The sequence below is a fragment of the Ascaphus truei genome, chromosome 15 (genome assembly GCF_040206685.1).
Source record: "Ascaphus truei isolate aAscTru1 chromosome 15, aAscTru1.hap1, whole genome shotgun sequence".
Taxonomy (NCBI): domain Eukaryota; kingdom Metazoa; phylum Chordata; class Amphibia; order Anura; family Ascaphidae; genus Ascaphus; species Ascaphus truei.
The window spans coordinates 39,556,356-39,578,655 of NC_134497.1; the positions used below are offsets into that span (position 1 = coordinate 39,556,356).

General features: G+C 46.2%; 1 protein-coding gene across 3 annotated transcripts in view; it reads left to right on the plus strand.

The window, feature by feature from the left end:
- The first annotated feature begins 344 nt into the window (after nt 1-344).
- LOC142466839 (uncharacterized) overlaps nt 345-22,300 on the plus strand; it is a 95,572-nt gene continuing 73,616 nt past the window's right edge. Inside the window, exon 1 of one of the 3 annotated variants that reach the window (XM_075572339.1) lies at nt 345-492. In XM_075572339.1, coding sequence (XP_075428454.1) covers nt 359-492 — 134 coding nt within the window. In that variant the 5' untranslated portion in view covers nt 345-358. The other 2 variants (XM_075572340.1, XM_075572341.1) reach the window with 2 other exon arrangements.

Genomic DNA, 22,300 nt, shown 5'->3' on the forward strand with positions numbered 1-22,300 from the left:
TCGCCGAATTAAACATTACATGTTAGCTATTTGCACAAAGGGAACCTACATTCTGCCGCCATCTTATGTTATAAAAGTAACTTTCGGGGGGAGGGGGGGGAGCCACGTCCCGAGGGCAAAGCCCCCCCCCCCTTCTCTATCACTTGTCTTATAAACGGCATCTGCAATACACCTCAGGTGTGTGGTTACTGTAACATCGCACCTTTTCATAAGCCACGCCCCCAGCAGGGACACGCTCTAAGCCACGCCCCTCTCAGGGTCTCTTTAACATTAACCCCTCAGCTGGTTATTATTATTATTATTATTATTATTGTGATTGGCTGCTGCTGGCCACGTGATCGCTCTAGACCGGAAGCACATGGGCAGCAGGAAGCAATCCCTTCTCAGCCGGGCAGAGAGCAGCAGCAGCAGTAGCAGCAGCAGCAGCAGCGTCTCCCACACATGCAGCAGCTGGGAGGGGCCGGGAGAGTCAGGCAGGATCCCCCCTCTGCGGTGAGTGACCCCTCCCCCCCTCTGCGGTGAGTGTCCCCTCCCAGCAGGGACTTGCTCCAGAGGGTCAGGGTTACAGCTCAGTGTATCCGGAGAAGGATTCGTGCGGTGACCGGACTCTGTGATTTTGGGTCGCGGGATTCCTGGGCATTTGTTCCATGTAGTAGTGCCGGCGCAGTGTGAGCACGGGCCGGCGCAGTGTGAGTACGGGCCGGCGCAGTGTGAGCACGGGCCGGGGCAGCTACACCCCTCCCTCCCTCCCTTATATACATCACATCAGTGAGTTACCCGCATGTTCTCCGGATCAGCATGCGCATTGTCTCCCTGTGCTGTGGTCTGGAGACTTAGCTGACGGGGATCTGCTACTCTGGACTTCACATTGCTGGTGGGAATGGTGAGAATCAGTTGAGCCCACACTTGTTCATATTAACCCTTTCCGTAGTCACCGAATTGTTACATTATATACCTCACTTCCTTGTCTTTGTGGTCTGAACATTCATCTGCCTCTTCTCGTACCACATAGGGGTTGAATTATCGTGTGTGTGTGTGTGCGTGTGTGCGTGTGTGCGTGTGTGCGTGTGTGCGTGTGTGCGTGTGTGTGTGTTATACATTGTACCATTTTTTTTTTAATCTTTTGCAATGTATCAATACATCAGGGAATTTGCTTGCCCTGTTTTAATAAAATTGTTTTACATTTGGTACCTCCATATATATTTGTGCTCCTTCTTTTTTTTCTTTATATATTGTTCGACAAATCACCCAAAAATCTACTCGCCCAACCAAAAAATCTACTTGCCACCTAGTCCCGCCCCCAACCCTAGTCCCGACCCCGCTTTAAAATAAAATATATAAATAAAATACATTTAATAAATTCCTAGTCAGAACAACATTCGTTTTTGACATAAATGTATTTATTGTATTACATTATACTACAATTAGTCCTTGTTACGTGTGTGTGATCTAGAAATAAAAGCCAGATGTGAATGACTAGTTTCCTCAACCCCTTAACCAGTGTCTGGATGCCCCCGCTTCACAATATCTAAAGCAGCAATCCCGCCTGGGATCTTACCTGATCCGCAGTCCCTCAATGTCCAGGTACCCTCATTCCCGCAATGTAATACATTGGAGGGGAGGTGTTCCCTACCTGTCTTCTGGGTTAGGGGGGGTTCCGATGTTTCCTGTGTGAAGCTTGAGTCAGATCTGGAAGAAAGCAGTATAAGTTATTTCGGTGTAGTATAGGGCAGTTAAGATATACAGGGTAAATAAGATGTCCAGATCCAGAGTGAGAGACAGACAGAGCGTGGGAGAGAGACAGACAGAGCGTGGGAGAGAGACAGACAGAGCGTGGGAGAGAGACAGACAGAGCGTGGGAGAGAGACAGACAGAGCGTGGGAGAGAGACAGACAGAGCGTGGGAGAGAGACAGACAGAGCGTGGGAGAGAGACAGACAGCGTGGGAGAGAGACACTGACAGACAGAGCGTGGGAGAGAGACACTGACAGACAGAGAGTGGGGAGAGACACTGACAGACAGAGAGAGGGGAGACAGACAGACAGAGAGAGGAGAGACAGAGAGGAGATAGGGGGGGCTGACTGATGGGGGGGAAATGGGTGAGGAGATGGTGACTTTGACTGACTAGGTGGGGGGTGATTGATTGGGGGGTACCTCTGGTGTCCTACACACTCTCCCATATACACACACACTCTCCCATATACACACACACTCTCCCATATACACACACACACACACTCCCATATACACACACACACTCCCATATACACACACACACTCCCATATATACACACACACACTCCCATATACACACACACTCCCATATATACACACACACTCCCATATACACACACACACGCCCATATACACACACACACTCCCATATACACACACACACTCCCATATACACACACACACTCCCATATACACACACACTCCCATATACACACACACTCCCATATACACACACACACACACACTCCCATATACACACACACACACACTCCCATATACACACACACACACACTCCCATATACACACACACACACACTCCCATATACATACACACACACACTCCCATATACATACACACACACACACTCCCATATACATACACACACACACTCCCATATACATACACACACACACTCCCATATACATACACACACACACACACACTCCCATATACACACACACTCCCATATACACACACTCCCATATACACACACTCCCATATACACACACTCCCATATACACACACTCCCATACACACACACTCCCATACACACACACTCCCATACACACACACTCCCATACACACACACTCACTCCCATACACACACACTCCCATATAGACACACACTCCCATATAGACACACACTCCCATATAGACACTCACTCCCATATAGACACTCTCCCATATACACACACACACACACACACACACACACACACACTCGCTCCCATATACACACACACACACACTCGCTCCCATATACACACACATACACTCGCTCCCATATACACACACGCTCACTCCCATATACACACACGCTCACTCCCATATACACACACGCTCACTCCCATACACACACACGCTCACTCACATATACACACACGCTCACTCACATATACACACACGCTCACTCACATATACACACATGCTCACTCACATATACACACACGCTCACTCACATACACACACACGCTCACTCACATATACACACACGCTCACTCACATATACACACACACTCACATATACACACACTCACATATACACATACACACACTCACATATACACATACACACACTCACATATACACATACACACACTCACATATACACACACACACACTCACATATACACACACTCCCATATACACACACACACTCTCCCATATACACACACACTCTCCCATATACACACACACTCTCACACTCTCCCATATACACACACACTCTCCCATATACACACACTCTCCCATATACACACACACTCCCATATACACACACACTCTCCCATATACACACACACTCTCCCATATACACACACACTCCATATACACACACACTCCATATACACACACACACTCCCATACACACACACACACACACTCCCATATACACACACACACTCCCATATACACACACACACACTCCCATATACACACACACACTCCCATATACACACACACACACTCCATATACACACACACACTCCCATATACACACACACACTCCCATATACACACACACTCCCATATACACACACACACTCCCATATACACACACACACTCCCATATACACACACACACTCCCATATACACACACACACTCCCATATACACACACACACTCCCATATACACACACACACTCCCATATACACACACACTCCCATATACACACACACTCCCATATACACACACACTCCCATATACACACACACACTCCCATATACACACACACACTCCCATATACACACACACACTCCCATATACACACACACACTCCCATATACACACACACACTCCCATATACACACACACACTCCCATATACACACACACACACACTCCCATATACACACACACTCCCATATACACACACACTCCCATATACACACACACTCCCATATACACACACACACTCCCATATACACACACACACTCCCATATACACACACACACTCCCATATACACACACACACTCCCATACACACACACACACACACACACACACTCCCATATACACACACACACACACACACCATATACACACACTCCCATACACACACACACTCCCATATACATACACACACACACACACACTCCCATATACATACACACACACACTCCCATATACATACACACACACACTCCCATATACACACACTCCCATATACACACACACTCCCATATACACACACACTCCCATATACACACACACTCCCATATACACACACACTCCCATATACACACACACTCCCATATACACACACACTCCCATATACACACACACTCCCATATACACACACACTCCCATATACACACACACACTCCCATATACACACACACACTCCCATATACACACACACACTCCCATATACACACACACTCCCATATACACACACACTCCCATATACACACACACTCCCATATACACACACACTCCCATATACACACACACTCCCATATACACACACACTCCCATATACACACACACTCCCATATACACACACACTCCCATATACACACACACTCCCATATACACACACACTCCCATATACACACACACTCCCATATACACACACACTCCCATATACACACACACACTCCCATATACACACACACACTCCCATATACACACACACACTCCCATATACACACACACACTCCCATATACACACACACACTCCCATATACACACACACACTCCCATATACACACACACACTCCCATATACACACACACACTCCCATATACACACACACACTCCCATATACACACACACACTCCCATATACACACACACACTCCCATATACACACACACACTCCCATATACACACACACACTCCCATATACACACACACACTCCCATATACACACACACTCCCATATACACACACACACTCCCATATACACACACACACCCATATACACACACACACACACACACTCCCATATACACACACACACTCCCATATACACACACACACTCCCATATACACACACACACTCCCATATACACACACACACTCCCATATACACACACACACTCCCATATACACACACACACTCCCATATACACACACACACTCCCATACACACACACACACACACACACACACACACACACACACACACACACACACACACACACACACACACACACACACACACACACACTCCCATATACACACACACACACACCCATATACACACACTCCCATACACACACACACTCCCATATACATACACACACACACACACTCCCATATACATACACACACACACTCCCATATACATACACACACACACTCCCATATACATACACACACACACTCCCATATACACACACTCCCATATACACACACACTCCCATATACACACACACTCCCATATACACACACACTCCCATATACACACACACTCCCATATACACACACACTCCCATATACACACACACACTCCCATATACACACACACTCCCATATACACACACACACTCCCATATACACACACACTCCCATATACACACACACTCCCATATACACACACACTCCCATATACACACACACTCCCATATACACACACACTCCCATATATACACACACACACACACACACACACTCGCTCGCATATATACACACACACACACACACACACACTCGCTCGCATATATACACACACACACACACACACTCGCTCCCATATATACACACACACACACTCGCTCCCATATACACACACACACTTGCTCCCATATACACACACACTCGCTCCCATATACACACACTCACTCCCATATACACACACACTCACTCCCATATACACACACACTCACTCCCATATACACACACACACTCTCCCATATACACACACACTCTCCATATACACACACACTCTCCATATACACACACACTCTCCCATATACACACACTCTCCCATATACACACACACACTCCTATATACACACACACTCCCATATACACACACACTCCCATATACACACACTCTCCCATATACACACACACACTCCCATATACACACACACTCTCCCATATACACACACACTCCCATATACACACACACTCTCCCATATACACACACACTCTCCCATATACACACACACTCTCCCATATACACACACACACTCCCATATACACACACACTCCCATACACACACACACACTCCCATACACACACACACACACACACACACACACACACACACACACACACACACACACTCCCATATATACACACACACACACACACTCCCATATACACACACACACTCGCTCCCATATACACACACACACTCCCATATACACACACTCACTCCCATATACACACACTCACTCCCATATACACACACTCACTCCCATATACACACACTCACTCCCATATACACTCACTCCCATATACACACACTCCCATATACACACACTCCCATATACACACACACTCCCATATACACACACACTCCCATATACACACACACACACTCCCATATACACACACACTCCCATATACACACACACACTCCCATATACACACACACACTCCCATATACACACACACACTCCCATATACACACACACACTCCCATATACATACACACACTCCCATATACACACACACTCCCATATACACACACACACTCCCATATACACACACACTCCCATATACACACACACTCCCATATACACACACACTCCCATATACACACACACTCCCATACACACACACACTCCCATACACACACACACACTCCCATATACACACACACACACACACCCATATACACACACACACACACTCGCTCCCATATATACACACACACACACTCGCTCCCATATACACACACACACACACTCGCTCCCATATACACACACACACTCGCTCCCATATACACACACACTCACATATACACACACACTCACTCACATATACACACACTCACTCCCATATACACACACTCCCATATACACACACTCCCATATACACACACTCCCATACACACACACTCCCATACACACACACTCCCATACACACACACTCCCATACACACACACTCCCATACACACACACTCCCATACACACACACTCCCATACACACACACTCCCATACACACACACTCCCATACACACACACTCCCATACACACACACACACACACACACACACACACACACACACACACACTCGCTCCCATATATACACACACACACACTCGCTCCCATATACACACACACACACACACACACACACACACACACTCACTCCCATATACACACACACACTCACTCACATATACACACTCACTCACATATACACACTCACTCACATATACACACACTCACTCACATATACGTGCACTCACTCCCATATACACACACACACTCCCATATACACACACTCACTCCCATATACACACACTCACTCCCATATACACACACACTCACTCCCATATACACACACACTCACTCCCATATACACACACACTCACTCCCATATACACACACACTCACTCCCATATACACACACACTCACTCCCATATACACACACTCACTCCCATATACACACACTCACTCCCATATACACACACACACTCACTCCCATATACACACACACTCACTCCCATATACACACACACACACACACACACTCCCATACACACACACACACACTCACTCCCATACACACTCACTCCCATACACACACACACTCACTCCCATATACACACACACACACACACACACTCCCATATACACTCACTCCCATACACACACACACTCACTCCCATATATACCCACACACACACACTCCCATATACACACACACACTCACTCCCATATACACACACACACACACACACACACACACACACACACACACACACTCCCATATACACACTCCCATACACACACACACACACACACACACACACACACACACACACACACACACACACACACTCCCATATACACACACACTCACTCCCATATACACACACACACTCACTCCCATATACACACACACACTCACTCACATATACACACTCACTCACATATACACACACTCACTCACATATACGTGCACTCACTCCCATATACACACACACACTCCCATATACACACACTCACTCCCATATACACACACTCACTCCCATATACACACACTCACTCCCATATACACTCACTCCCATATACACACACACTCACTCCCATATACACACACACTCACTCCCATATACACACACACTCACTCCCATATACACACACACTCACTCCCATATATACACACACACACACTCGCTCCCATATACACACACACACACACTCACTCACTCCCATAGACACACACACACTCACTCCCATATACACACACACTCACTCACATATACACACACACTCACTCACATATACACACTCACTCACATATACACACTCACTCACATATACACTGGCGACACACTTTATTCGAGCTCGGCTAGTCCCACGAATTCGGGTATACCCGGGTGTATTGAGGTTTGTGACTGTTTTCTGCCCGAGTGCATTGAGGTATTTTCCAAGCAGGGATTGAAGCATTTTATTCCCGCTGGCTGCAATACTGCACAGTACATATATATATACTGCATTACAATTCATGAATTTATGCCATCTGGTAGACACGCGAAGCATTGCAGCCTATTAAATCCTAATCATTATCATTTAACAGATCAGCCGCCCGTCAGCCAGGCATGAACCCAGGCTGGGAAGGCAAATGCAACGGGGCTTGTCAGAGGTGAGGAGCGGCGCATTCCAGGTATCTGCCAGGTACATACCGGGTATTTGCTCGAATAAAGTGTGTCGGTGCAGTACACACACTCACTCACATATACGTGCACTCACTCCCATATACACACACTCACTCCCATATACACTCACTCCCATATACACTCACTCCCATATACACTCACTCCCATATACACACACACTCACTCCCGTATACACACACACTCACTCCCGTATACACACACACTCACTCCCGTATACACACACACTCACTCCCATATACACACACACTCACTCCCATATACACACACACTCACTCCCATATACACACACACACACACACACACACACACACACACACACTCACTCCCATATACACACACACTCACTCCCATATACACACACACACACACACACACACACACACACACACACACACACACACACACACACACACACTCACTCCCATATACACACACACACACACACACACACACACTCACTCCCATATACACTCACTCCCATACACACTCACTCCCATACACACACACACTCACTCCCACACACACACACGCACACACACACACACACACACACACACACACACACACACACACACACACACACACACACACACACACACACACACACACACACACACACACACACTCCCATATACACACACACACTCACTCCCACATACACACACACACTCACTCCCACACACACACACACACACACACACACACTCCCATGCACACACACTCCCATGCACACACACACACACTCCCATGCACACACACTCCCATACACACACACTCCCATATAGACACTCACTCCCATATAGACACTCACTCCCATATAGACAATCACTCCCATATAGACACTCACTCCCATATTGACACTCACTCCCATATAGACACTCACTCCCATATAGACACTCACTCCCATACACACACACACACACACACACACACACACACACTCGCTCCCATATATACACACACACACTCACTCCCATATACACACACATACACTCACTCCCATATACACATACACTCACTCCCATATACACACACACACTCACTCCCATATACACACACACACTCACTCACATATACACACACACTCACTCACATATACACACACACTCACTCACATATACACACACACTCACATACACACACACACTCACTCACATATACACACACTCACTCCCATATACACACACTCCCATATACACACACAATCTCCCATATACACACACACTCTCACACTCTCCCATATACACACACACACACACACACACTCCCATATACACACACTCCCATATACACACACTCCCATATACACACACTCCCATATACACACACACTCCCATATACACACACTCCCATATACACACACACTCCCATATACACACACTCCCATATACACACACACTCCCATATACACACACTCCCATATACACACACACTCCCATATACACACACACTCCCATATACACACACACTCCCATATACACACACACTCCCATATACACACACACTCCCATATACACACACACTCCCATATACACACACACTCCCATACACACACACACTCCCATACACACACACTCCCATACACACACACTCCCATACACACACACTCCCATACACACTCACTCCCATATAGACACACACTCCCATATAGACACACACACACACACACACACTCGCTCCCATATACACACACACTCACTCCCATATACACATACACTCACTCCCATATACACACACACACTCACTCCCATATACACACACACTCACTCCCATATACACACACTCACTCCCATATACACACTCACTCACATATACACACACTCACTCACATATACACACACACTCACTCACATATACACACACTCCCATATACACACACTCCCATATACACACACACTCTTCCATATACACACACTCTCCCATATACACACACACTCTCACACTCTCCCATATACACACACACTCTCACACTCTCCCATATACACACACACTCTCCCATATACACACACACTCTCCCATATACACACACACTCTCCCATATACACACACACACTCCCATATACACACACACTCCCATACACACACACACACTCCCATACACACACACACACACACACACACACACACACACACACACACACACACACACACACACACACACACACACTCCCATATATATACACACACACACACACACTCCCATATACACACACACACTCGCTCCCATATACACACACACACTCCCATATACACACACTCACTCCCATATACACACACTCACTCCCATATACACACACTCACTCCCATATACACACACTCACTCCCATATACACACACTCCCATATACACACACTCCCATATACACACACACTCCCATATACACACACACTCCCATATACACACACACACACTCCCATATACACACACACTCCCATATACACACACACACTCCCATATACACACACACACTCCCATATACACACACACACTCCCATATACACACACACACTCCCATATACATACACACACTCCCATATACACACACACTCCCATATACACACACACACTCCCATATACACACACACTCCCATATACACACACACTCCCATATACACACACACTCCCATATACACACACACTCCCATATACACACACACTCCCATACACACACACACTCCCATACACACACACACACTCCCATATACACACACACACACACACCCATATACACACACACACACACTCGCTCCCATATATACACACACACACACTCGCTCCCATATACACACACACACACACTCGCTCCCATACACACACACACACTCGCTCCCATATACACACACACTCACATATACACACACACTCACTCACATATACACACACTCACTCCCATATACACACACTCCCATATACACACACTCCCATATACACACACTCCCATACACACACACTCCCATACACACACACTCCCATACACACACACTCCCATACACACACACTCCCATACACACACACTCCCATACACACACACTCCCATACACACACACTCCCATACACACACACTCCCATACACACACACACACACACACACACACACACACACACACACACACACACACACTCGCTCCCATATATACACACACACACACTCGCTCCCATATACACACACACACACACACACACACACACACACACACACACACACACACACACACACACACACACACACACACACACACACACACACACACACACACACACACACACACTCCCATATACACACACACACTCACTCCCACATACACACACACACTCACTCCCACACACACACACACACACACACACACACTCCCATGCACACACACTCCCATGCACACACACACACACTCCCATGCACACACACTCCCATACACACACACTCCCATATAGACACTCACTCCCATATAGACACTCACTCCCATATAGACAATCACTCCCATATAGACACTCACTCCCATATTGACACTCACTCCCATATAGACACTCACTCCCATATAGACACTCACTCCCATACACACACACACACACACACACACACACACACACTCGCTCCCATATATACACACACACACTCACTCCCATATACACACACATACACTCACTCCCATATACACATACACTCACTCCCATATACACACACACACTCACTCCCATATACACACACACACTCACTCACATATACACACACACTCACTCACATATACACACACACTCACTCACATATACACACACACTCACATACACACACACACTCACTCACATATACACACACTCACTCCCATATACACACACTCCCATATACACACACAATCTCCCATATACACACACACTCTCACACTCTCCCATATACACACACACACACACACACACTCCCATATACACACACTCCCATATACACACACTCCCATATACACACACTCCCATATACACACACACTCCCATATACACACACTCCCATATACACACACACTCCCATATACACACACTCCCATATACACACACACTCCCATATACACACACTCCCATATACACACACACTCCCATATACACACACACTCCCATATACACACACACTCCCATATACACACACACTCCCATATACACACACACTCCCATATACACACACACTCCCATATACACACACACTCCCATACACACACACACTCCCATACACACACACTCCCATACACACACACTCCCATACACACACACTCCCATACACACTCACTCCCATATAGACACACACTCCCATATAGACACACACACACACACACACACTCGCTCCCATATACACACACACTCACTCCCATATACACATACACTCACTCCCATATACACACACACACTCACTCCCATATACACACACACTCACTCCCATATACACACACTCACTCCCATATACACACTCACTCACATATACACACACTCACTCACATATACACACACACTCACTCACATATACACACACTCCCATATACACACACTCCCATATACACACACACTCTTCCATATACACACACTCTCCCATATACACACACACTCTCACACTCTCCCATATACACACACACTCTCACACTCTCCCATATACACACACACTCTCCCATATACACACACACTCTCCCATATACACACACACTCTCCCATATACACACACACACTCCCATATACACACACACTCCCATACACACACACACACTCCCATACACACACACACACACACACACACACACACACACACACACACACACACACACACACACACACACTCCCATATATATACACACACACACACACACTCCCATATACACACACACACTCGCTCCCATATACACACACACACTCCCATATACACACACTCACTCCCATATACACACACTCACTCCCATATACACACACTCACTCCCATATACACACACTCACTCCCATATACACACACTCCCATATACACACACTCCCATATACACACACACTCCCATATACACACACACTCCCATATACACACACACACACTCCCATATACACACACACTCCCATATACACACACACACTCCCATATACACACACACACTCCCATATACACACACACACTCCCATATACACACACACACTCCCATATACATACACACACTCCCATATACACACACACTCCCATATACACACACACACTCCCATATACACACACACTCCCATATACACACACACTCCCATATACACACACACTCCCATATACACACACACTCCCATATACACACACACTCCCATACACACACACACTCCCATACACACACACACACTCCCATATACACACACACACACACACCCATATACACACACACACACACTCGCTCCCATATATACACACACACACACTCGCTCCCATATACACACACACACACACTCGCTCCCATACACACACACACACTCGCTCCCATATACACACACACTCACATATACACACACACTCACTCACATATACACACACTCACTCCCATATACACACACTCCCATATACACACACTCCCATATACACACACTCCCATACACACACACTCCCATACACACACACTCCCATACACACACACTCCCATACACACACACTCCCATACACACACACTCCCATACACACACACTCCCATACACACACACTCCCATACACACACACTCCCATACACACACACACACACACACACACACACACACACACACACACACACACTCGCTCCCATATATACACACACACACACTCGCTCCCATATACACACACACACACACACACACACACACACACACACACACTCACTCCCATATACACACACACACTCACTCACATATACACACTCACTCACATATACACACTCACTCACATATACACACACTCACTCACATATACGTGCACTCACTCCCATATACACACACACACTCCCATATACACTCACTCCCATATACACTCACTCCCATATACACTCACTCCCATATACACACACACTCACTCCCGTATACACACACACTCACTCCCGTATACACACACACTCACTCCCGTATACACACACACTCACTCCCATATACACACACACTCACTCCCATATACACACACACTCACTCCCATATACACACACACACACACACACACACACACACACACTCACTCCCATATACACACACACTCACTCCCATATACACACACACACACACACACACACACACACACACACACACACTCACTCCCATATACACACACACACACACACACACACACACACACACACTCACTCCCATATACACTCACTCCCATACACACTCACTCCCATACACACACACACTCACTCCCACACACACACACACACACACACACACACACACACACTCCCATATACACACACACACTCACTCCCACATACACACACACACTCACTCCCACACACACACACACACACACACACACACACACACACACACTCCCATGCACACACACACACACTCCCATGCACACACACTCCCATACACACACACTCCCATATAGACACTCACTCCCATATAGACACTCACTCCCATATAGACAATCACTCCCATATAGACACTCACTCCCATATAGACACTCACTCCCATATAGACACTCACTCCCATATAGACACTCACTCCCATATAGACACTCACTCCCATACACACACACACACACACACACACACACACACACACACACACTCGCTCCCATATATACACACACACACTCACTCCCATATACACACACATACACTCACTCCCATATACACATACACTCACTCCCATATACACACACACACTCACTCCCATATACACACACACACTCACTCACATATACACACACACTCACTCACATATACACACACACACTCACTCACATATACACACACTCACATACACACACACACTCACTCACATATACACACACTCACTCCCATATACACACACTCCCATATACACACACAATCTCCCATATACACACACACTCTCACACTCTCCCATATACACACACACACACACACACACTCCCATATACACACACTCCCATATACACACACTCCCATATACACACACTCCCATATACACACACACTCCCATATACACACACTCCCATATACACACACACTCCCATATACACACACTCCCATATACACACACACTCCCATATACACACACACTCCCATATACACACACACTCCCATATACACACACACTCCCATATACACACACACTCCCATATACACACACACTCCCATACACACACACACTCCCATACACACACACTCCCATACACACACACTCCCATACACACTCACTCCCATATAGACACACACTCCCATATAGACACACACACACACACTCGCTCCCATATACACACACATACACTCACTCCCATATACACATACACTCACTCCCATATACACACACACTCACTCCCATATACACACACACACTCACTCCCATATACACACACACTCACTCCCATATACACACACTCACTCCCATATACACACTCACTCACATATACACACACTCACTCACATATACACACACACTCACTCACATATACACACACTCACTCACATATACACACACTCCCATATACACACACTCCCATATACACACACACTCTTCCATATACACACACTCTCCCATATACACACACACTCTCACACTCTCCCATATACACACACACTCTCACACTCTCCCATATACACACACACTCTCCCATATACACACACACTCTCCCATATACACACACACTCTCCCATATACACACACACACTCCCATATACACACACACTCCCATACACACACACACACTCCCATACACACACACACACACACACACACACACACACACACACACACACACACACACACACACACACACACACACACACACACACTCCCATATATACACACACACACACACACTCCCATATACACACACACACTCGCTCCCATATACACACACACACTCCCATATACACACACTCACTCCCATATACACACACTCACTCCCATATACACACACTCACTCCCATATACACACACTCACTCCCATATACACACACTCCCATATACACACACTCCCATATACACACACACTCCCATATACACACACACTCCCATATACACACACACACACTCCCATATACACACACACTCCCATATACACACACACACTCCCATATACACACACACACTCCCATATACACACACACACTCCCATATACACACACACACTCCCATATACATACACACACTCCCATATACACACACACTCCCATATACACACACACACTCCCATATACACACACACTCCCATATACACACACACTCCCATATACACACACACTCCCATATACACACACACTCCCATATACACACACACTCCCATACACACACACACTCCCATACACACACACACACTCCCATATACACACACACACACACACCCATATACACACACACACACACACTCGCTCCCATATATACACACACACACACTCGCTCCCATATACACACACACACACACTCGCTCCCATACACACACACACACTCGCTCCCATATACACACACACTCACATATACACACACACTCACTCACATATACACACACTCACTCCCATATACACACACTCCCATATACACACACTCCCATATACACACACTCCCATACACACACACTCCCATACACACACACTCCCATACACACACACTCCCATACACACACACTCCCATACACACACACTCCCATACACACACACTCCCATACACACACACTCCCATACACACACACTCCCATACACACACACTCCCATACACACACACACACACACACACACACACACACACACACACTCGCTCCCATATATACACACACACACACTCGCTCCCATATACACACACACACACACACACACACACACACACACACTCACTCCCATATACACACACACACTCACTCACATATACACACTCACTCACATATACACACTCACTCACATATACACACACTCACTCACATATACGTGCACTCACTCCCATATACACACACACACTCCCATATACACACACTCACTCCCATATACACACACTCACTCCCATATACACACACACTCACTCCCATATACACACACACTCACTCCCATATACACACACACTCACTCCTATATACACACACACTCACTCCCATATACACACACACTCACTCCCATATACACACACTCACTCCCATATACACACACTCACTCCCATATACACACACACACTCACTCCCATATACACACACTCACTCCCATATACACACACACACACACACACACTCCCATATACACACACACACACTCACTCCCATACACACTCACTCCCATACACACACACACTCACTCCCATATATACACACACACACACACACACTCCCATATACACTCACTCCCATACACACACACACACTCACTCCCATATATACCCACACACACACACTCCCATATACACACACACACTCACTCCCATATACACACACACACACACACACACACACACACACACACACACACACACACACACACACACACACACACACACACACACACACACTCCCATACACACACACACACACACACACACACACACACACACTCCCATATACACACACACTCACTCCCATATACACACACACACTCACTCCCATATACACACACACACTCACTCACATATACACACTCACTCACATATACACACACTCACTCACATATACGTGCACTCACTCCCATATACACACACACACTCCCATATACACACACTCACGCCCATATACACACACTCACTCCCATATACACACACTCACTCCCATATACACTCACTCCCATATACACTCACTCCCATATACACACACACTCACTCCCATATACACACACACTCACTCCCATATACACACACACTCACTCCCATATATACACACACACACACTCGCTCCCATATACACACACACACACACACACACTCACTCACTCCCATAGACACACACACACTCACTCCCATATACACACACACTCACTCACATATACACACTCACTCACATATACACACTCACTCACATATACACACTCACTCACATATACACACACTCACTCACATATACGTGCACTCACTCCCATATACACACACTCACTCCCATATACACTCACTCCCATATACACTCACTCCCATATACACTCACTCCCATATACACACACACTCACTCCCGTATACACACACACTCACTCCCGTATACACACACACTCACTCCCGTATACACACACACTCACTCCCATATACACACACACTCACTCCCATATACACACACACTCACTCCCATATACACACACACTCACTCCCATATACACACACACACACACACACACACACACACTCACTCCCATATACACACACACTCACTCCCATACACACACACACACACACACACACACACACACACACACACACACACACACACACACACACACACACACACACACACACTCACTCCCATATACACACACACACACACACACACACACACACTCACTCCCATATACACTCACTCCCATACACACTCACTCCCATACACACACACACTCACTCCCACACACGCACACACACACACACACACACACACACACACACACACACACACACACACACACACACACACACACACACACACACACACACACACTCCCATATACACACACACACTCACTCCCACATACACACACACACTCACTCCCACACACACACACACACACACACACACACACACACACACACACACACACACACACACACACACACACACACACACACACACTCCCATGCACACACACACACACTCCCATGCACACACACTCCCATACACACACACTCCCATATAGACACTCACTCCCATATAGACACTCACTCCCATATAGACAATCACTCCCATATAGACACTCACTCCCATATAGACACTCACTCCCATATAGACACTCACTCCCATATAGACACTCACTCCCATACACACACACACACACACACACACACACACACACACACACACACACTCGCTCCCATATATACACACACACACTCACTCCCATATACACACACATACACTCACTCCCATATACACATACACTCACTCCCATATACACATACACTCACTCCCATATACACACACACACTCACTCACATATACACACACACTCACTCACATATACACACACACTCACTCACATATACACACACACTCACTCACATATACACACACTCACATACACACACACACTCACTCACATATACACACACTCACTCCCATATACACACACTCCCATATACACACACAATCTCCCATATACACACACACTCTCACACTCTCCCATATACACACACACACACACACACTCCCATATACACACACTCCCATATACACACACTCCCATATACACACACTCCCATATACACACACACTCCCATATACACACACACTCCCATATACACACACACTCCCATATACACACACTCCCATATACACACACACTCCCATATACACACACACTCCCATATACACACACACTCCCATATACACACACACTCCCATATACACACACACTCCCATATACACACACACTCCCATACACACACACACTCCCATACACACACACTCCCATACACACACACTCCCATACACACACACTCCCATACACACTCACTCCCATACACACTCACTCCCATATAGACACACACTCCCATATAGACACACACACACACACTCGCTCCCATATACACACACATACACTCACTCCCATATACACATACACTCACTCCCATATACACACACACTCACTCCCATATACACACACACACTCACTCCCATATACACACACACTCACTCCCATATACACACACTCACTCCCATATACACACTCACTCACATATACACACACTCACTCACATATACACACACACTCACTCACATATACACACACTCACTCACATATACACACACTCCCATATACACACACTCCCATATACACACACACTCTTCCATATACACACACTCTCCCATATACACACACACTCTCACACTCTCCCATATACACACACACTCTCACACTCTCCCATATACACACACACTCTCCCATATACACACACTCTCCCATATACACACACTCTCCCATATACACACACTCTCCCATATACACACACACTCTCCCATATACACACACACACACACTCCCATATACACACACACTCCCATATACACACACACTCCCATATACACACACACACTCCCATATACACACACACACTCCCATATACACACACACACTCCCATATACACACACACACTCCCATATACACACACACACACACTCCCATATACACACACACACTCCCATATACACACACACACTCCCATATACACACACACACTCCCATATACACACACACACTCCCATATACACACACACACACCCATATACACACACACACACACTCCCATATACACACACACTCCCATATACACACACACACACACACACACTCACATATATACACACACTCTCCCATATACACACACACTCCCATATACACACACACTCCCATATACACACACACTCCCATACACACACACACTCCCATATACACACACACTCCCATATACACACACACTCCCATATACACACACACTCCCATATACACACACACTCCCATATACACACACACTCCCATATACACACACACTCCCATATACACACACACTCCCATATACACACACACTCCCATATACACACACACACACATACACACACACACACACACACACACACACACACACACACACACACACACACACACACACACACACACACACACACACACACACACACACTCCCATATAGACACTCACTCCCATATACACACACACACACACACTCCCATATACACACACACACACACACACACACACACACTCCCATATATACACACACACACTCGCTCCCATATATACACACACACTCACTCACATACACACACACACACACACACTCACATATACACACACACTCACATATACACACACTCACTCACATACACACACTCACTCCCATATACACACACTCACTCCCATATACACACACTCACTCCCATATACACACACACACTCCCATATACACACACTC